The sequence below is a fragment of the Polyodon spathula genome, chromosome 43, assembly GCF_017654505.1.
Source record: "Polyodon spathula isolate WHYD16114869_AA chromosome 43, ASM1765450v1, whole genome shotgun sequence".
NCBI classification, from domain to species: Eukaryota; Metazoa; Chordata; class Actinopteri; order Acipenseriformes; family Polyodontidae; genus Polyodon; species Polyodon spathula.
This window is the reverse complement of record NC_054576.1, coordinates 2541895-2563718: the sequence shown is the minus strand read 5'-3', so window position 1 is coordinate 2563718 and position 21824 is coordinate 2541895. Positions and strand designations below refer to the sequence as shown.

The 21824-nt window shown below is 43.0% G+C and overlaps 1 protein-coding gene across 1 annotated transcript; it reads right to left on the bottom strand.

Moving 5' to 3' along the window:
- Positions 1-1152: 1152 nt before the first annotated feature.
- On the bottom strand, positions 1153-16105 carry LOC121305490 (the record flags this gene model as incomplete). The annotated part of the gene is made up of 16 exons (XM_041237130.1): positions 1153-1520; positions 1829-1918; positions 2673-2703; positions 3101-3147; positions 4563-4936; positions 6836-7063; positions 9701-9706; positions 10967-11220; positions 11608-11674; positions 12268-12410; positions 13148-13210; positions 13418-13486; positions 14013-14051; positions 14316-14411; positions 15238-15308; positions 15886-16105. Coding segments are annotated over 16 exons (1872 nt in total), but the record flags the coding sequence as incomplete, so codon positions are not given.
- Between the last annotated feature and the right edge of the window lie 5719 nt (positions 16106-21824).

The following is a 21824-nucleotide window of genomic DNA, read 5'->3' as shown; positions in this document are numbered from 1 at the left end:
GATATCGCCAGCCTCACCCTCTCTCCATCTGTATAGACGTGGAGTAGAAGGGTCCTGGCACTTACAGGGTTCTTCAGACAAGCTCAAATCGGTTTGGAATTACTCTGAATTCTTGCCAACAAAACAAAATCGTCATGGGGGAATGGAAAAATGACATCGAAGCTACGCCAATAAAAAACTATTAATAATCTACATGCATCTACATGACTGTATTCCATTTTGCTTGGTTAGAAAACAGACTTATTTTATTTATTTTTTGATAGCTGCAATTACGTTAATGAATTATATCTCTGCTGAATTATAATGCAGGTTACAAATTGCGTGTTTGTTGTGTGTTTCTGACTGGCGAATTAATGTATTTGTTTTAACACATTTTGGCTTAAGTAAATCCTTTGAAACTATGTCTAACATTGACCCAGTGCATATTTTTGGAGGATTTAGCTACATCTGTGTGTTTTAAAACAAAGAAATCTAATATTATTTCCAAGTTTAGATGGTTTTTCGTTGAAGATTTAAATTTGTCTGTAAATATATAAACATCATAAAGTAGCACAATAAATACAATTTAAACAGTAAATTCAAGGGGTCATTTCTGTATCCTCTTTTGATGGACATTGTCAGTTATTATGTATATTTTTCAAAATGTCTGCTCTGGTGCACTGCGGTTTGAGATCTGTCCGCTAAATCTTTACAAAAAGAACATAATAAGCCAACCGGCTTTTCTGTTCCACAGATGATCATAGATCGTTTTGGCTGTGTTACCCGTTTGACAATGTGGGCAATAATCCTGACTCTATCAGAGCACTAGAGTGGACATTTTGCAAGAGCTTTGAAACAGACTTTAAAGTGACAAGCGTCAGGCTTTTAACAATGAGAAGACACGATACTGGCACGTTATTTAAGCAGGTGGAGACGTGTGTAGTGCTGTTATAATTTTGTCAAATGTAGGAATTTTAATACGCCATGCAAATAAAAACATGGGGTTTCTTTTGAAGAGTATCTCATTGTGCTGCGTTTGTTTTTAGGCTGTGTAGACTTTTGGCGATATCATTTGTTTCTTGGATTAGATAAAATATCGAAAAGTTACATTCGCACAGGTTCCCTTTCAATTTAAAGCACGAGGGACAGGAAATTGAAATGAAACAGAGGCACTAAAGCAAACACACTTTTATTTTGTAGTTTTTATACAATTAAAAAAAAAACAAAAAAACACATTATCAGGTGGGTTGCCTCGCATTGAGTTTTAAAAGAAAAAGCTTCTCAGGCACAAAACGTGCGTGAAAAAACTAAACAAAAAAACACATAGTCTTTACTAACGATTATCTCATTGAAAATTGCTGGCATTGTAGGTACCAGACCTCTGAGTAGCGATTCGTTGATTTGTAGTGCCACTGTCTGTCCGTCTCTCTGCATTGCTGTTGCACTGAGGAAGGACCCCCCCCTTTGCTATCTCTCTTCTCTGCTCCACTCGAAAGGAGGGTCCCGTGGTCCTTTAGGTTTCCCAATGCGATGGTTAAATCCTGCAGGAAGAGAAAGGAGAGGAATTCACGGAGGAGGTATTGGGAGCTGTTTATACTCTAGTAAGGTCAGAGAATGCAGTTTGTTCCTGTAGTTCAAGTGCAACCAACCACTAACTACCTCTTTTTTTTTTTTTTACCACACATTCAAGCTCCGGCTTTCTCAGTCATTCTAAACCCAAGTTACCTTGGCAACGCTAGTCAGGTCAAAGTCAGATCAACTGGCTTTATCTTACCAACCCATATTAAATTTGTATGTTTTTCTCCTCAGCAATGTCGTTTGTGATTTGTTAAAGGAAAGCCATGCGTACCTAATCCGTTGGCCTTGCCGGCGTTAGGAGATCCTTGGGAAGAGCTTGTAACGTATTCGTAATTGTCGTCTGTCGATTGGAAGATGTTGGCTGGGAACAGAAGGAGTCAGTCAAAATCAATTGGAACAGCAAGGACTGATGACTGAACCAATCCACAACTATTTCACCCCCAGATTCAACTTTACAGCCAGAGGGGAAAGTATCACATTGCAGCAGTGCTAAAAACCATTAATCTCAGAATCATTTATTTGCATAAAATCACTTGTCATAGTTGCAGGCTCCGCTAGGATCCGGCTGAAAAGAGAGTCAACTAGGGCAGCGTCAGTGCGCAGTGCATTGTGGGCGATCTCAAACAGAGAGGAGAGGAAATTTAAAAAAAAAAAAAAAAAAAAAGTTTCTACGAGATGATTTTGCACAAGCAGTTCTGTAGATCTATGCAAAAAACAATAACTTGAAGATGAAGGATGCTTTTCTGGTTGTGATGCATAGGGCTTATTCCGAGTTCTCCTTTTTGCTTTTCTAACTCAGGCAGGGGGCCCAGGTCTCTAGTCATGCTCCTCAAACCACTGATCCACAGTTCTGGCATGGGTGACTGATCCATTATCGTAAGTAGCCATCAGGGTTCAGCATTGATGCCTGGATCAGTAGAAGTAGGTTATTTGATTGGCCTTAGGGTAATCAAAGGAACCCGGGTTTTACCAGGAGAACATATACCAGAACGATACCCCAAAATCGCCAGATTAAGGGACGTTTTCCCAGCAAAACTTAAAAACGGAAAAATACAGGACTTCAGCAATACATTCATAAAGTAAATATATATTATATATAAAGAAAAACAACTTACATTTCTTCCCTAAAGATGAAAAGCTACCATCCTGAAATCAAAATGAGATATATTAGTGTTGACACTTTCATGGATTTTGAATTGAATGCAAAAAAAATTATATATTTTGGTGTACAGTGTAAACATAAAAAACGTGCATGAATGAACACACACAATTGGTTGGCGAGAAAAATTGTTTACACACGTGTTCAACATCATTTGTGACAGAGCACACATTGCATATAAATTAGGGTAATTAACGCATGACTTTAGATTCATCCTGAAATGGGCTGCTGACAGACAGCTGTAACCTGGATCCTGAGCCAGCGTGTGTGTGTGTGTGTGTGTGTGTGTGTGTGTGTGTGTGTGTGTGTGTGTGTGTGTGTGTGTGTGTGTGTGCGTGCGTGTGTGTGTGTGTGGTAGATCAAAAGACAGAACACAGGCTTTACCTTCCTGTTGCTGTGAGAAAGACTGTCAAGACAGCTGCTGTTCCTGCCTGCAGAATAGAGAGAAGCAGAGGGCAGGTGTGAATCACATCCCCCCAGGGATTATTCTACTGTAGTTTATAATTCCAAAGAAGCAGGCGTGTCAAGGTTCAACTAGAATTGCCGTTTTATTGTAATTGCACAATTACAATTGTTATTGACTTCAGGTCTGTAAATGTGCTTTTCCCATGATTATACTATACATTTACTATAGTCTACCACATTTAATACCTCTCTGTGTTTTACAATGCCCCCCTGTGCTTTACCACACCTCTGTGCTTTACAATGCTTCCCTATGCTTTACCAGACCTCTCTGTGCTTTACAATGCTTCCCTATGCTTTACCAGGATTTCACTGTGCTTTATTGCACTTTGATATATATAATAGCAAGAGCATGTCAGGCATTGCAAGGACGGTAGTAAATCTCCGGCATTGAAATTTGAGTGCAGCATTCTCGTTTCCTTTTCCTCTGCAGCTGTTGAAAATACTTCTTGTTTCACACGAAAGTGAGTGAGGCAAAACCACCCAGCACCTTTTCATAGGGTTCAAATCTGTACAGCACCTGTGAAACAATCTTGTGAAAACAAGCACCTCATGTAAAAACACAGAGCCGAGTGGCTGTCGGCTTACACTGTGCTGTCTGCCCAGCTGGTCTGTGGTGCTGGAGTGAGGGGGGCACTTTCAGCCTAGTTTGGGGTCAGTTGTGTCTTTGGCTTAGTAAGTCACCGTTATAGCCAGTCACGCTACGGTAAGGAGGCCTGGTAGTCCAATGGTTAAAGAAAAGGGCTTGATGCCAGGAGGTTCAAATCCCAGCCACTGACTCCCTGTGTGCGAGACTCCCTGTGTCACTTCACCTCCTTGTGCTCCGTCCTTCGGACGAGACGTCAAACACACGCGGTCCTATTGGAAGTGACTCTGCAGCAGCAGCTGTTGATGGTGCAGAGTTCACCCCCTTCTTACAGTCTCTGTAAGTCTCTTTGGATAAAAGAACCTGCTAAATAAATAATAATAATAATAATAATAATAATAATAATAATAATAATAATAATAACCAAATGTGGCTTTAACAAGACTGTGCTACATAGTCAAATATGCATCAAAAAATTTGACTGAGATGTTATTCATTTTAAAATTGATGGTTGGGTATTTTTGCAGAGAGGAAACTGGTTTGATCGATTTCACATTTGCTTCGTTCTCATAGTTATTAATCTGAGATGGAGCACAAAAAACAGATCCAGGAGGACAGACAGTTGGAATTTAAGTGGAGACAGACTTAGGACAGAGGAATGGGTTCAGTTCTGAATACTGTGTCCAACTCTGGTCACCAAAGAGACCCTGGAGCGATTCCGGCAAAGAGTCATTCCAGCTGGGTTTAAAGGAATGAGATAAGGAAACTGGTTTAGCCAGGAACACAGAAGAATCTTACCGTTTGCAATGTCGTAGCTCCCTCTCTCTTGAAGGCTGGGGTCGACTCTTCTCAGGGGAGGGGACGAGGTTGCCTCGTAGACGGGCACTGAAGGAAAGACTGGGGATGCAGCCTGCTTGCTAGGGCTCGACGGAAACCTAGCCTTGGGCTTGACCGTACTGTATAGAGCGTCCAAGTCTGGGGGCTGTCTGGTTTTGGAGACCCCCTCTGCATTGTCGTACTTGTGGCTGGACTTCGGGGAGGCTGGGCTAGTGGTGGCAGCCGTGGGATTGTCTGGCGCAGGATGCCGTTTACCCTTGTTGACCACTGCATAGGTATCGTTCATATTTCTGTGCAGAGAAGGGAGCGAGGGTCTTGGTTTTAGAGGAGGCTTGCTGGAAAAACAGCAAGGCAGAAGCATTACTGATCGCATGTCAGTGTATCTCAATGGGTTTGCCTTACACAAACGATCGCCCGTCTTCCATATCTTACCTAACCGCGGGCGTGTGTGTGTGAAGCTGAACTTTGTAAACCCTGCTTCCGCTGTTTTCAGAACTAAACGCTATCGATTTCTTGGCGCATGTGGTTCCAGACACTGAAAATATTTCTCTTCTTATACAAGGTGAAATGCACCTGACTTTATCAGTTCCTGCTGACCCAGAGAATTCTTTAAAAGGTGTTATGTGTGTTTAACACCATTACCCTACCGTGTATCAATGCTGTATCTGAGATTGTATAAAAAGCATACCAGAAAAGTGGGCTCTAGTTTTTGTATCAGAAATGAGGACCATGCGCATGGTGGCACCCTATAAAGCCACGAGTTTCTGTGCATGTGTATACTTTGGTCTGAGCAAAACGTAGTTTGCTTTTCTCTTAAGGTTCAAAACATCTTAGATTTTTTGACTCAATGCACGATATGCTACAAAATGACCATGCAGATTTACTGCGGCAGACAGCTCAGTCTTTACAGTCTTTCAATTCTTACACGTTCATCCACTTACTCAGGGCAGTAACTTACAGAGAGACAGTTTCACTCCTGAGTTAATTTAATGGAGGTTTTATTTTTTTTGTGTCCGACTTAAAAGGATTGATATTTTTAAAAGCGTTCGAAGCTCTGTAGTCGCTTCCTTTTCAGGTTCCCATCACGAAGCTTGCTGTGTTCTTTGCACAGAATGAAAGGGACGATAATTCTGACAAACTCTTATAATTGTAAAACGTGTGCTCCAGAATGAAACTGATTCCACTATTCAAAATAGAGAATTACACATTAATATTTCAAAACGTGCTCCATTCATAGCTATCACTAGTGCTACATTCACAATTACTAAGTCTCTAATAAATCTAATACGTTTGTCATTGAACTTAAAGTGTTTGCAGCTAACATTAGCTCCAAAAATGTTCTGTGGACACGCATTTGTAATCTACAGCTGGAAAAGAACTATGATCTAAATTATCTATCTATCTATCTATCTATCTATCTATCTATCTATCTATCTATCTATCTATCCATCCATCTATCGTAACAGATTGGACCGATCAATCAAATAAATTGTTGATCACAGAGTTTTGTTACCTTTATGAAAAATGTGCAACTCATAAATGAACCGATCAGAATTTCTAACTGAGCATAAGCGAAAGTGGCTGTCTTCATTCTTCAGTGGTGGAAACATCATACAAAGTCTGTTTGCTTTTAATAGTTTTGGGATTGATTGAGGCACACACACTGCTGTGCAACAGTGCAACAGTCTCAGGCATGTTGTATTTTTCCACTCTGATTCCACATCAACAATTCACACAAAGCCTCCACTAGTGTTTTCTGCTATTATAAGAACCTTGACTCGCATAAAGAAGGAAAAACAATGAGTTGAAATCGCTCGCATCCCTCGATTTTCAAGGTGTGGCATCCGAAGCATATGCAACAAGTACAGAGAAAGAGCATCAGGAATTGACAAACCCAGGACTGGAAGACCCAGAAAGCTCTCTAACAAGGAGGAACGATACTTGAAGATAATATTCTTAAGGACTGGAAAGAAGACAAGCACCTTTGACCTTTGTTCCAGAGTCCAGATTCTGTGTTCTTGTGCATATTTTAGCCTTTTAGTCTGGTTCCCCTTTCATAACAGAGGCTTTCTTACTGCAACACATCCTTTCAGTCCTGATTTCCAGAGTGACCTTCGGACTGTTGACTTGATGGACAGCGACACCTGTGCCTTTTTAATTATGTCTCAATCCTAAAATTCTAGGTGATGCAAAACTTTTGGCCAGAGCTGTAGGGTTAAGAAGAAATTTCTTACCTTTTCTGCAGGACCGATGTCTTCGAGGGGGAAAGAGGTTTTTGCGCTTGGCTCAGGTGCTCCACATCGTCATAAAGGCACGGGCGATCCTGCGGACAAGCGAGGATTGGGTTGGTGGAAGACAGAAGCTGTCTGGTGCTGGCTCTTGTTATTGGCGCTGTGCAAAAGTGCAAAAGCTGCAGAGTTGTCAAAAGGAAGTGGGGGGTTTTGAAATCTGTTCCTGTTTGTTTTTATAGCTTCAGCTGCAAGAGACAATCTTTTTCGAAACCATGCAAGGGGAGGATTTGCACAAATCGAGGTGCAGAAACATCTTTTCAGAAGGTAACGACTATGGTTTCCTGCTATTTCAGTTTGTTTGACCTATTTACTAAAAATCAAAAAGCTTTTACATGGCTAGGAAGCTGACTGCAGTAAGGCAACAGCTTCAGTAGTTTTCTGACAATTGAACTTTGAATGTTTAACATCAGTGTGCTGCATGATTAGGTAACCCATTCCATCCCCTCACCACTCTCTGTGTGAAGAAGAGTCTCCTTCAGCAACATGACTAGGTAACCCATTCCATCCCCTCACCACTGTCTGTGTGAAGAAGAGTCTCCTTCAACAACATGACTAGGGAACCCATTCCATCCCCTCACCACTCTCTGTGTGAAGAAGAGTCTCCTTCAACAACATGACTAGGTAACCCATTCCATCCCCTCACCACTCTCTGTGTGAAGAAGAGTCTCCTTCAACAACATGACTAGGTAACCCATTCCATCCCCTCACCACTCTCTGTGTGAAGAAGAGTCTCCTTCAGCAACATGACTAGGTAACCCATTCCATCCCCTCACCACTCTCTGTGTGAAGAAGAGTCTCCTTCAGCAACATGACTAGGTAACCCATTCCATCCCCTCACCACTCTCTGTGTGAAATGTCTCATTCCCTCTGTCCTTCTATCTCCACTTCATTTCCAATTGTATTTGCCATAACAGACCTCTCTGTGCTTTACAATGCTTCCCTTTGCTTCACCAGACCTCTCCTTGCTTTACAATGCTTCCCTATGCTTTACCAGACCTCTCTGTGCTTTACAATGCTTCCCTATGCTTTACCAGACCTCTGTGCTTCATAATGCTTCCCTATGCTTTACCACACCTCTCTGTGCTTTACAATCCTTCCCTGTGCTTTACCAGACCTCTCTGTGCTTTACAATGCTTCCCTGTGCTTTACCAGACCTCTCTGTGCTTTACAATGCTTCCCTATGCTTTACCAGACCTCTCTGTGCTTTACAATGCTTCCCTATGCTTTACCAGACCTCTCTGTGCTTTACAATGCTTCCCTATGCTTTACCAGACCTCTCTGTGCTTTACAATGCTTCCCTGTGCTTTACCAGACCTCTCTGTGCTTTACAATGCTTCCCTGTGCTTTACCAGACCTCTCTGTGCTTTACAATGCTTCCCTGTGCTTTACCAGACCTCTCTGTGCTTTACAATGCTTCCCTGTGCTTTACCAGACCTCTCTGTGCTTTACAATGCTTCCCTATGCTTTACCACACCTCTGTGCTTTACAATGCTTCCCTATGCTTTCACCTCTCTGTGCTTTACAATGCTTCCCTGTGCCTTACCAGACCTCTCTGTGCTTTACAATGCTTCCCTATGCTTTACCAGACCTCTCTGTGCTTTACAATGCTCCCCTATGCTTCATCATGCTTTCACTGTGCTTTATTACACTGTGCTAAGCTTTTACTATGGGGAAACTTTTTGTAACTTTTAGAAAGAGAGTACCCTCCTGTTCATTTAAAAAGCTAACCGCTGCTGACAATAACTAACGATTGTATTTTTGCAGCAAGCGCGTCAAAACCCCAAAATAGATACGAATCTAGCTCTGCAAGGCAAAGATTACTTGACACGAGGTTGCTTAGTCACACGTCAGTTCCGACCGCAGTTCCAGTACAGAAAGAAAGCAAATCTGTCAGCTACATGTTCTCCCATCGACGGAATGGGACGCAGTTTGCCAAGGGTTGGCTAATTTCTGTTTTATGACATCGGCTAGATCTTGCTTCACGGGGCAGCGCTTTGTGTGTGCAGCTGAGGACAGGAAACAACGACTAGTTTGTGTACGTGTTGTCCCCCAAAAAATCTTAACTCGAAATATGCATGCTTAAACATATTGATATTCTGTAGCAACTGATTTTATAGATCGTCTTAAGCACAATGCAAAAAGGAGGGGGTGGGTGTGTGTGTGTGTGTGTGTGTGTGGGGGGGGGAGCTTTTAACCTCATCTCTTCTCACCTACTTACATAGAATCAGCACATATTTTGACGTCACTGACAACGACAAATGCAATACTTACTGTGGTCGATTCAACTTTAATTGAACTACGCAGCGTTTTTAGAAACCTGTCTATTTCAACTTGTCTTTGTGTTTCTTATACAGCTGTGGCCAAAAGTTTTGCATCACCTAGAATTTAAGATTTTAGACCTTATTAAGAAAACAAACAAACAAACAAAAACAACAACAAAAAAAACCCTACATGATCTTGATTATGATCTTTTATTTGACACCACGTCATCACAAAAACGACCAAATGATATTTCATGTTAGATTTCAAAATGTCACATTTTTTGATTTGTTTTTTTTTTTTTGGGGGGGGGGGGGGGGGGGGGGGGGGGGGGGGGGGGGGGGGGGGGGGGTTAAGTACCTATATGGTAAACTACAAAGCGCTGGTGTGGAATTCAATACGTTAACGTTTCATTCAGGTTTCATTCGCCTTTATGAAGCAAAAATTAGTTAATTCTAGAAAATAATTAACTGCTGGCTTGCTTGTGCAATTTTTTCTAATGGTAAAGTCGGGTTTCTTTCCTGCTCTCCATTCTCAGCAAACACTTACACGGCGCTACAGGAAAACCAGTACATTCGTTTTGTGTCCACTAGGTGTCAGTAAAGCTTAGAGAAAGACGGTGTACTTTGCGTTTGTCTGCATGCATATTCCAAGCGCATACTCTTGGGTGAAATAAAGAAATGTACTTGATTGTGCCCCCCCCCCCCCCGCATGAAGTCTAGTACAATCGCAGTATTTTTTATTCAAAGATTTTGTGTCTGAAAATAATCATTCGATTATTCAGACGCTCGTCTCCAGGGGGTGGGGGGTCATATGCATCATACATGGGTCATGTCCGACCCCCCAAAAAACCATTCATTATCATATAGTAGATGTAACCCCCCCCCCAACCCCTTTTTGAAGAGAGGCCTCCTCGGAGGAGCAAAAAAAATGGATATTCCTGTGACATAACTGGATCTTCTGAAGGCAGATATAAGGCTCCAGTTTTGCTATATATATGAGGCACGGGGTGGGGGGGTGGGGGGTTAGACATCTATGCTTCTACATATCTGCTAAAGGCTTTGGGGTTTTTCATCTTTCATGCAGGTGACCGTTTCCCGTGTAGTTTTGCACCCTGACAGTAATGCCGGTGTGGCCCGACAGTCTCTTACCTCAACGAGGTTCTCATACAGACCGTTTCCCGTGTAGTTTGCACCCTGACAGTAATGCCGGTGTGGCCCGACAGTTCTGAAACATCTGAGCCACGGACACCATTTGTTTTGTGTACAGAGGAGGACTTCTCTCTATGTCTCCCCCCTGTATTATTAATAATAATAATAATAATAATTATAATAATAATAATAATTATTATTATTATTATTAGTAGTAGTAGAAGTAAAAGGACAAATGTACACCTGGCTGGATATAAAGCTGCTTTTGAATACTAGGATCAATAAATATAAAACGTTCGAACATACCAATTGTTTACTGCGCTGTTCATTTGAAGACATCAAATTAGCTTCCCTATCACTGTTCTGAAGTCAGTAAAGTTAAAGTGCACATAAGGACCTTTTTTATTTTACTGTATTCCCATGTGTTGCTATAACTGTTTACCTAAGGTGTGTGTATTATTATTATATTATTATTATTATTATTATTATTATTATTATTTTTTTATTATTTTTTTTTTTATTTTTTTTACATTTTGACCACTTTTTTAAACTTTTAAATGGCATTCCACTGCCTCAAGATGGCTTCCCATGTACCCGCACGGACCTCTCAGAACTACATTTCCCATCATCCCCCTGCTCACATGGGTAACGGAGATGGATTTACCAGTGATAAACAGTAAACGGTTTTCTTAAGAAGTGGGCCGCAGTCCCTGAAGCAGTTAACAAATAGGGTCCGAGTACAAATTTCCGATCCTCTTGCTCCAACACACCTGGTGTGATGACTTTTATAAGACTCTCTGTAGAGCACTGCTTTGATTGACTGATTGTTCGCCCGTTTACCTTGGTCTGTACTGCCGATGGTCTCTGCTTTCTCAGTTCCAGCACGATATCCAGGATGCTGAAGGATGCTGTGATTCTCTGTGGACGCATAAAAAAAAAAAAAATACATTTGCAATTTCACCAAAAAAAATAAAAAAATAGAATTAACTCATTTTGCTTCATAATAATAATCTTTGTTTTTATAAAAATGCTTTTTCATAGCGGACCACCATCACAAAGCGCTTTACAGAGGCAGGCTGTGAACATAAATTCAAATCACATTGAATTGCCTTCTGCTTTGTAGTTTAACATAGACAACGAAAATCTGAAAAAAAAAATTCGGTAGATTTTTTTGCGATGTCATTTTGATGTTGCTTTGATTAAAAAAAAACATCTAAAATTATATAAAAAACATCTAAAATATCACCAGATTCTAAAAGCCGTCAATAACTGTACAACTGATAGAAGCGTTCTTCAGCACCATACCTGTGTTAGAAGAAGATCTCGGACGTAATCCACTGCACAGATCACCCCTGTTCTGCCACAACCAGCGCTGTCAAAGAAAAGAGACACTAATGATATCTACTAGGCTGAAGGAAGCTAGTTGCCTTGTTTGTCCTAGCTGTCAATACATGCTCTCCAATCTATTGATCTCCGAGCAATTCAACTTCCAATCACTTTTTAAAATCAATTCCCGATTTCCAGATATTTTAGGAGACTTCATAATAATTGGTTCATTTCGAAGCCAATTTCGTTGACCTTCACAGACTTCGATCCAAGTAATTTGTTAACCGCGGTGAGAAACTAATTTTAACAGAATCCTGTGGATTGCAATTTTGATCAATAATGTGCTAGAATTGGAACTGATTTTAAAGAACAGTTGAAAACCAGAAATTGCCTGCTGCTGCAGAGTCTCTTCCAATAGGACCTCGTTTAGTTTGACGTCTCGTCCGAAGGACGGAGCACAAGGAGGTGAAGTGACTCGCTCAGGGTCTCACACACACATACACACACACACACACACACACACACACACACACACACACACACACACACACACACAGTCAGTCATTCAGGATTTGAACCTCCTGGTATCAAGACCCTTTCTCTAACCCCTGGGACACACCAAGCCTCCTTTTGGGGTACCTGCAGTGGATAAGGATGGGGGCCGTGTCACTCCCCTGTCTGGAGTGGACGTCCTCCATCATGTCCAGAATCCCATTGGAGTCGTTGGGAATCCCGTGGTCTGGCCAGGCGGTGTACTGGAAGTGAGTAAGGGTCCGAACTTCCTGTCGGGAAAGCACAGGTTAGCATGTTCTCTGTACTGGACAGTCTCGCCGTTTTCAACGCGGTCCGGTTTTACAGTCCAGCAAAACTGTAGTACAGTCAACTTCACACAGTGTAATCATTTTACAAAGGAACCACTTTTACTATGGGAAACTTTTACAAGGGTTAGTTTACCATGGATTGTTTTTTTAATATGCTTTACCAGACCTCTCTGTGCTTTACAATGCTTCCCTGTGCTTTACCAGACCTCTCTGTGCTTTATAATGCTTCCCTGTGCTCTACCAGACCTCTCTGTGCTTTACAATGCTTCCCTGTGCTTTACCAGACCTCTCTGTGCTTTACAATGCTTCCCTATGCTTTACCAGACCTCTCTGTGCTTTACAATGCTTCCCTATGCTTTACCAGACCTCTCTGTGCTTTACAATGCTTCCCTATGCTTTACCAGACCTCTCTGTGCTTTACAATGCTTCCCTATGCTTTACCAGACCTCTCTGTGCTTTACAATGCTTCCCTCTGCTTTACCAGACCTCTCTGTGCTTTACAATGCTCCCCTATGCTTTACCAGACCTCTCTGTGCTTTACAATGCTCCCCTATGCTTTACCAGACCTCTCTGTGCTTTACAATGCTTCCCTATGCTTTATTCCACTGTGCTTTTACTATGGGGAATTTTTCAAACGGTTATTTACAGCTGTCCAGTTTTGTAGTAGTGGAGTAATTTAGGGTACAGTTTACACTTACCCCATGACACTGCACAGAGAGCATTCGAATAATGACTTCTTCATTGCATCTGGATTCATCAAGCTGGGAAAAAAAGACAGGGGAAGCTTGACAATATATGATTTTCAAAGTTTTTAGTTCAGTCGATTTTATCAGACTGGCTGACAGCTGAAAACGTTGCCCGGAGTTGAACATTGCAAACTGTTCTGGATGTCATTCGTTTGAGTTTTTCATTCAAACTAATTTACTGTGTTTGGACTGGAAGTCTTTCCCTGGAAGCGGTGTACTCACGTTGCTGATCACAAAATCCCCGAAGACTGACGTCTCGCTGTGGTCTGCCCAGTAACGTTCGCACTTTTTCTACAAGAGAATAATGTTGTGGTAGAGAATTTCGTTTACAAGAATGTGGTCTGAGTCGCTGAGTGGTTACAGAAAGAAAGAAAGCAAGCAAGCAAGCGCTGGGCTGCAGTGTGGAAGGCAGTGGGTTTGAGGAGCTCAGTGGTTAGATAAAGAAAGCGCTGGGCTGCAGTGTGGAAGGCAGTGGGGTTTGAGGAGCTCAGTGGTTAGATAAAGAAAGCGCTGGGCTGCAGTGTGGAAGGCAGTGGGTTTGAGGAGCTCAGTGGTTAGATAAAGAAAGCGCTGGGCTGCAGTGTGGAAGGCAGTGGGTTTGAGGAGCTCAGTGGTTAGATAAAGAAAGCGCTGGGCTGCAGTGTGGAAGGCAGTGGGTTTGAGGAGCTCAGTGGTTAGATAAAGAAAGCGCTGGGCTGCAGTGTGGAAGGCAGTGGGTTTGAGGAGCTCAGTGGTTAGAGAAAGAAAGAAAGAAAGAAAGAAAGAAAGAAAGAAAGGGTTAAGGTTAGGTTTGAGTAATTCACTTGTTTGTATTTACCTTTCCAAGCTCAATCTCTCTGCAAGCCATTATGCAAACCTGAAACAGAGACACAAAGTTTTCACTGTCGCTCCACGCTCTGCATCGCCAATGAAGGTCATTGAGGAAGGGTGTAGTTGGCATACCGTGTTCCCATTCTACCAATGGCAGCCTCATCCCATTGCAGCTACCACTGCTAGTGTGGGACTAGTGCATTAACATTCTAGAACCACAACTGTATTCATTTGGTAGTGGCTTCTAGTGTGCTGCTATGTCATATAATTTCTCCCACCCCAGATTGGATAACCCTCTGTCCTTCCTTACCTTCACTTGATACTGCCAGATCATCCTCCACAAATCCACCACAGTGTGACTCAGGGGCCCTTGGGTGGCGATGTAGCAGTGATTCTCCATCGCTCCCTGAAAAAAAAAAAAGGATTTTGGACATATGTTTCTTAAATGCGACCCCTGCGCTCCCCTGACTGTGTGACTCCCCCCTGCACACCACGCGGCCGTGCCTTTACCAGGGGGAGACCCTCGGGGACCCCTGCGCTCCCCTGACTGTGTGACTCCCCCCTGCACACCACGCGGCCGTGCCTTTACCAGGGGGAGACCCTCGGGGACCCCTGCGCTCCCCTGACTGTGTGACTCCCCCCTGCACACCACGCGGCCGTGCCTTTACCAGGGGAGACCCTCGGGGACCCCTGCGCTCCCCTGACAGTGTGACTCCCCCCTGCACACCATGCAGCCGTGCCTTTACCAGGGGGAGACCCTCGGGGACCCCTGCGCTCCCCTGACTGTGTGACTCCCCCCTGCACACCACGCGGCCGTGCCTTTACCAGGGGGAGACCCTCGGGGACCCCTGCGCTCCCCTGACTGTGTGACTCCCCCCTGCACACCACGCGGCCGTGCCTTTACCAGGGGAGACCCTCGGGGACCCCTGCGCTCCCCTGACAGTGTGACTCCCCCCTGCACACCATGCAGCCGTGCCTTTACCAGGGGGAGACCCTCGGGGACCCCTGCGCTCCCCTGACTGTGTGACTCCCCCCTGCACACCACGCGGCCGTGCCTTTACCAGGGGGAGACCCTCGGGGACCCCTGCGCTCCCCTGACAGTGTGACTCCCCCCTGCACACCATGCAGCCGTGCCTTTACCAGGGGGAGACCCTCGGGGACCCCTGCGCTCCCCTGACAGTGTGACTCCCCCCTGCACACCAGGTCTGAGCACTGGAATGGAGATACTTTACCTTGATGAAGCTGGCGTTGATGTAGTCTGAGCTGCCTTGGTCTGACTGCAGCGTGACGCGCGTCTGGTCATCTTGAAACAGAGAAGAAGGGGGTTGGGATTTCAGGAGAGTTGCACTTGGAATCAGAACGTGAGCTGAAGAAGGTCCTGAGCAAGTTCCATCACAATGGGACAAGCAATTACATCACAAGTGAGGGGGATCATTAATATTAATGATCTTTTCTGTGACAAGTGGTTCTTATTGCAATTATTCAAATGCTGTGGGCTTTTATATATATCTCTGCATTGCTTTTACTGACTAGCTGCACTGCCACAGACAGTAATGTGGGCTAAATCAACCAAAGTGATTTTGTATTAGTAAGCACCAGCGCCATCTAGTGCACAGCTAGTGTACTGCCAGCAAAACATAAGAATTGATCCAACATGAGCAGAAAACAGTGTGTATATAAAACTTTTTTTTTTTTTTTTTTTTTTTTCCAAACAGATAAGCGGGGGTCCCTTAAAGTGGTTGAAAATACAAGAGTAACGCTAACTGGGAAACTGGTAAGATGTGTTGGAATAATTTTTTTTTTAGGTTAAAAACCTTCGAACCGTCTCTGGGTTTTCAGGCTGGCGCTGGAGGCAGCTGGTATATCGACTCAGCACTCACAAGGCAGGATATCTTTATAACGGTTCTTCTTGATGTTCTCCTTCAGCCCTCCCGCCTCTGTTGTCAGATCCTTGCATTGCTTGTTCTTCACCGTCTGGGAGCGGATTCTCTGTGGGGGGGGGGGGGCAAAGGTCACAAGGTCACGGGGTTGAACTTGCTTTCTCCTGCTGATAATTGCTCTCCTAACTGCCTTCAAGAAGTCTTGAACTAAAACCGTTCGTCAATGTGCTGATTTCACGGGGGGGTGGGGGGTGGGGGGAGCTGTCCTTCCCTCGCCTTTACAACTGAGGACCATTCAACAGCAACTGACATTTTTACTGCAATGAACCTGCCTGTAAATACTTCATAAAGGCAATTATGAGTTTCAGTAACAGCACACGCCTGTTTCTCCTACTTCCCTTTCTCCCACAAAAACTATTCCGTGAGAATCTGGCTACATCTGGGCGTTAGGTGAAAAAGCTGTTCTATAAAATTTGCTGTAACTGACGTTATCAAATTGCTAATGAAAAGGACAAAGTTGCCTGTCCTCAAGTGAGCGCTTAAAGGGTTAAGGCTAGCTTCTCCTGTCCCGAAAGTATCAAACCACTGTCCCATCACCTCGCTAATAAAAACTGTAACGCTACCAAACCAACCGAAAAATTTAATGCAAAAGGAAGTTTGCTCAGAACGATAGCACAGTAGCATAAAAAAAAAAAAACTGCAACGTGCACGTCTTTATCAAATAGTTTGATCAACATCGACCCTATTTTGAAATTTCCCCTGCCTTGTGACGAGGGTCAGTTTCAATGCGGTGGTCTGCAGTTGCACAGTGAGCATTTGAGTACCAGGAATTTGCAATGCAATTACCTGTAGAAGTTCTTTCAACATCAACTGTGTTTAAAACTTACACAGAACTCTCTTGAACGGGTGTAATGACGCAAACTTCACCTTCAAAAGATTGAAAAAAAAAAAATAAATAATTGTGCAACGGCTCCCGAGGATGTGAAAATGATTCTTTATTTAATTACAGGGTGCTGAACAGGGTTCAGGGTCAATTTTCTTTTCTCAATTCCAATTTCAAAATCAATTCCAAATTTCACTTCCTTCGAAGGAATCGATATTTTACAGACAGTAACTGCTGCGATTTGAAGCCGGTTTGATGGACAAACAGCGACCAGTTGAAGTCATTTGTCGAGCACAGTGTTTATAGAAATCTGGCTCATTTTGACACGCTAAAAATCGGCCGAGCCCGACCGAAAGTGATGAGAAAATGCTTTAGTGTTTTTTTTTTTTTTTTAATAAAAGGGTTTTGGTCGCATTTCACAACAGGTCCGTCCAGATCCTGAGTCGCATGTGGCTCTTTTAATCTGGTCTACTAAGCAGCTTTGAAATCCCATGTAAAATGCAGCAGCTAGGTTATGTTGATCAAACTACGTTGAGCAAACTTATTAATTTGAAACCATCAGACGTGGTACGATTTCTGAGATCCAGTAAACTTCACAAGTAAGCCAGTGTTTTCCCAGTCAAGGTTTGGTAGATTGACCCATACCAGTATTTCAGTTAATCAAGCTCCAAGTGACAAATCTTATAGCTGTAAAACATATCTAATTGTACAATTAGCAGTCTAACATTCCAGAGCTTCTTAAAAATGTCTTTCTTGATTGGTTATGGCCATTCCCAGAGTGATCAAGTTGAAACGTTTTAACATAATCTGACCCTAAAGGTGGTATGTTTTAGAAATTGAATGGAAACGACCCTTATTCGGAAGTCTGTTTTCAGCTGGAACAGTTAGTCGGCTTGGCAAACAGTGATCTAAGCAATCTAAAACCAGTACAGGGTTTCATTGTGACTGGGAGTCACAGTGGCTCCTTCCTCATTCTGAAAAGTCTGACTGATAAGATAACAGAGTTTCTTTTTTTGTTTTGTTTTTTTCCAAGTTTGTTTTTCTCTTGGTCTTTGTATTGTATGTTTGTGTTCGAAACCTGCTAACCCAAACTTGGCAACCCAACCTTGGGCTACAGTAAATCAAATATTCTGGAGCCTATCAGTTCGTCAGCGAGCAAAATAGGGAAGTGGTCCTTATAGAAGCATGGTAAAGCATAGGGAAGCATGGTAAAGCACAGAGAGGTCTGGTAAAGCATAGGAAAGCAAGGTAAAGCACAGAGAGGTCTGGTAAAGTACAGAGAAGCATTGTAAAGCACAGAGAGGTCTGGTAAAGCACAGGGAAGCATTGTAAAGCACAGAGAGGTCTGGTAAAGCATAGGGAAGCATTGTAAAGCACAGAGAGGTCTGGTAAAGCATAGGGAAGCATTGTAAAGCACAGAGAGGTCTGGTCAAGCATAGGGAAGCATTGTAAAGCACAGAGAGGTCTGGTAAAGCATAGGGAAACATTGTAAAGCACAGAGAGGTCTGGTAAAGCATAGGGAGGCATTGTAAAGCACAGAGAGGTCTGGTAAAGCATATTAAAAAAACAAACCATGGTAAACTAACTCTTATGAAAGTTTCCCATAGTAAAAACAGTGTAATAAAGTACCATGATAGTGTGATAAAGAATCAGCAAGCAACTTTATTTTTTTGGGAAGTTTACAGCATGCTGGTCTTTTTAAAGATATAATTTTCAGGCACTGCCGATGGTCACCGTACTGTTAGAAGTGACCGTACAGCTACAGCCAAAAGTTTAGCTTCCCCCTGTAGAATGAACTGATTCAGCTTCATAGAGTCCAGTGAAAGCTGCTGAATAATGTTCCCTTGTTAACATATTGAATTGCACCCCCTCTATATAGAATGAACTGATTCAGCTTCATAGAGTCCAGTGAAAGCTGCTGAATAATGTTCCCTTGTTATCATATTGAATTGCACCCCCTCTATATAGAATGAACTCCCTCAGCTTCATAGAGTCCAGTGAAAGCTGCTGAATAATGTTCCCTTGTTCACATATTGAATTGCACCCCCTCTATATAGAATGAACTCCCTCAGCTTCATAGAGTCCAGTGAAAGCTGCTGAATAATGTTCCCTTGTTCTCATATTGAATTGCACCCCCTCTATATAGAATGAACTGATTCAGCTTCATAGAGTCCAGTGAAAGCTGCTGAATAATGTTCCCTTGTTCTCATATTGAATTGCACCCCCTCTATATAGAATGAACTGATTCAGCTTCATAGAGTCCAGTGAAAGCTGCTGAATAATGTTACGTTATCATATTGAATTGCTCACCAGTGCTCTGGAGTTTTCCATCTGCTGAAGATGCATGCTTCTGCTTAGAGGATGTTAAATAAAAGATCAGCATTATGTTCATGTAGTTAATTTTAATATTGTGTTTCAATTCTATCATTGTAAAACTCGTCTCTAAACCACAAAGCTCCCTGGAACCCACGGCACGGTTAACTATTTCAAGGGGGAAAGAAAATGGGTATAAACTGGATGCAAGATGTAAATAAGATGGACTACCAACAAAGCCCGTTTCTGGTTGAGTGCGGGCCATTGACGAATGTAGAGTAGAGAGTGTGGCAGGGCAGAGGCCCCTCACAGTTCGAAATCGGTTTTGTTTTTCAGGGGACCAGTCACATGGGGTCAGGTGTTAATAATGTATTCACCATCAAATAATCTGCACAGAGCAAAGCAAAGAGCACAGACGCCAAAGCTTTTGCTTGTGTTTTGTTCCGCTCTTCAATAAAAGTGCACGTGGGCTTGCTATTTCTGTAACAAACCAGCCTTGACTGTAAACATGAGACGAAAATTATTATTATTATTATTATTATTATTTTTAACCTTGTTTGATTTCAAGACTCGTAAAGGGCTGTTTGTTGCTTTTAGGCTTCAAGCTGAGCGTGAAACGGATGTATTTACAGGCAGGCACCCGAGTAAGCTCACAGCCAGACATCAGCCTTTTGAGCAAAGACGCATGTGTGTGGCTTGAGCTCACCGGGTGTATTTCTAGACTCGAGACACTCTGTGTTTCTATTTAGAATTGTATGCACATTACTGAGCTTGTGCCTTTTAGAAGGTAAACCACAAGATGTGTAATAACTGGGGTAGCGAGTAGATCACCTGGTAAAGACACGACCACAGGGTATACAGGGTGAGTCACACAGTCACAAAGCCCCATTGTACTTACAGAAACACAAGCTGAAGCAAGATCATATCTACTGCTTTTATATAAAGCTATAGCTCGTCCGGTTCCGAGCAGCTGGTTGATCTCAGGACTTTGTCAGGTTGGGTCATAAAAGGATCCCAGTGATTCTGCATCAGCAACGTGACTAGGTAACCCATTCCATCCCCTCACCGCTCTCTGTGTGAAGAAGAGTCTCCTTCAGCAACATGACTAGGTAACCCATTCCATCCCCTCACCACTCTCTGTGTGAAGAAGAGTCTCCTTCAACAGCATGACTAGGTAACCCATTCCATCCCCTCACCACTGTCTGTGTGAAGAAGAGTCTCCTTCAGCAACATGACTAGGTAACCCATTCCATCCCCTCACCACTCTCTGTGTGAAGAAGAGTCTCCTTCAGCAACATGACTAGGTAACCCATTCCATCCCCTCACCACTCTCTGTGTGAAGAAGAGTCTCCTTCAACAACATGACTAGGTAACCCATTCCATCCCCTCACCACTCTCTGTGTGAAGAAGAGACTCCTTCAGCAACATGACTAGGTAACCCATTCCATCCCCTCACCACTCTCTGTGTGAAGAAGAGTCTCCTTCAGCAACATGACTAGGTAACCCATTCCATCCCCTCACCACTCTCTGTGAAGAAGAGTCTCCTTCCCTCTGTCCTTTGAAGGAATGCAGCATGAAAACTGACACTTGACAAATACGTTTTCCTGAAAATGAATCCTCTCACGCTCCCCCTGCTTGACCAAAATTATGACTTGCTGCAGCTTATGAAAGAGTTATTCAATATAAACCATTTCCTGAAATAGTGCATGCAGGTTTTTTACGGGTTTAATATTTGCCAACTGCATTCTACCAATGGCAACCTCATCCCATTGCAGCTGCCTCTGTGCTAACACTGCCCATTTGTAAAGGGTTACAAAGACAACCAAACAGGCAGAGGCCGGGACCTCTCGCACTAAAGCATAGCGCAAATACCACTGTACAAAAGAGTCGGCTCCTTTGAAAAGGAGCGCATACGGGGGCTTATGTCTGTGTGTGATTACATCACCTACGAGCCCAGATGCCCCCCCTCCCCCGGGCACGCTACAAAGCCGTCTTTATTTGCGTGCAGGAACCATGCTGATACAAAAAAAAAAAAAACTGATTAAGCCAACTCAAAACCTCATAGCTGATCAAATGATATGCAAAGTTTGAAAATGTTAATTGTCACTTTTTTTTTCAGAAAGTGGAGCCATGTTAAAAATAACAGCGATAAGGTATGGTATATAGTTAAACTGGAGTTCCTTGCAAAAGGATATGCAAACAAAACAGATTTATTCCTGGTGAAAGTGATCAAAACCTGAAAACGTGAACGCCGGTTTCATGCAAAAGGTAGTACAGAAATAATGTCTATGCAGAAACGTGATATTATTCTGTGATACTGTGAGGGAAATATTGAAGGCTGCTGAATTCATTGATAAATAGCAATTGCACAAAACACGACTTTCTTCCCCCCCTGCAATGCAGATTAGGGTTTCAGACTGGTTTCACAGTGTAAGTGGAAACGTGCAATTAGCGCGGATTTACTTGGGGCAAACCAACAACCCATTAACTGTGTTATGGCAGGCGATTCTATTTTTTTCAGCGAGCAAGTATCAGGATCTACACCCTTGCGAGGAAACTTGTGTTTTCGCACTGCGCTGAATTATATGACTCTACTTCTGCAAAACCTCTGGAGAACTGTTCTCCTGGGCTTTATGAAGGCTTGGTTTCGTAGAATTGCAGAGCAAAGGGTAGGGAGACCTCTCTGTGCTTTACAATGCTTCCCTATGCTTTACCAGACCTCTCTGTGCTTTACAATGCTTCC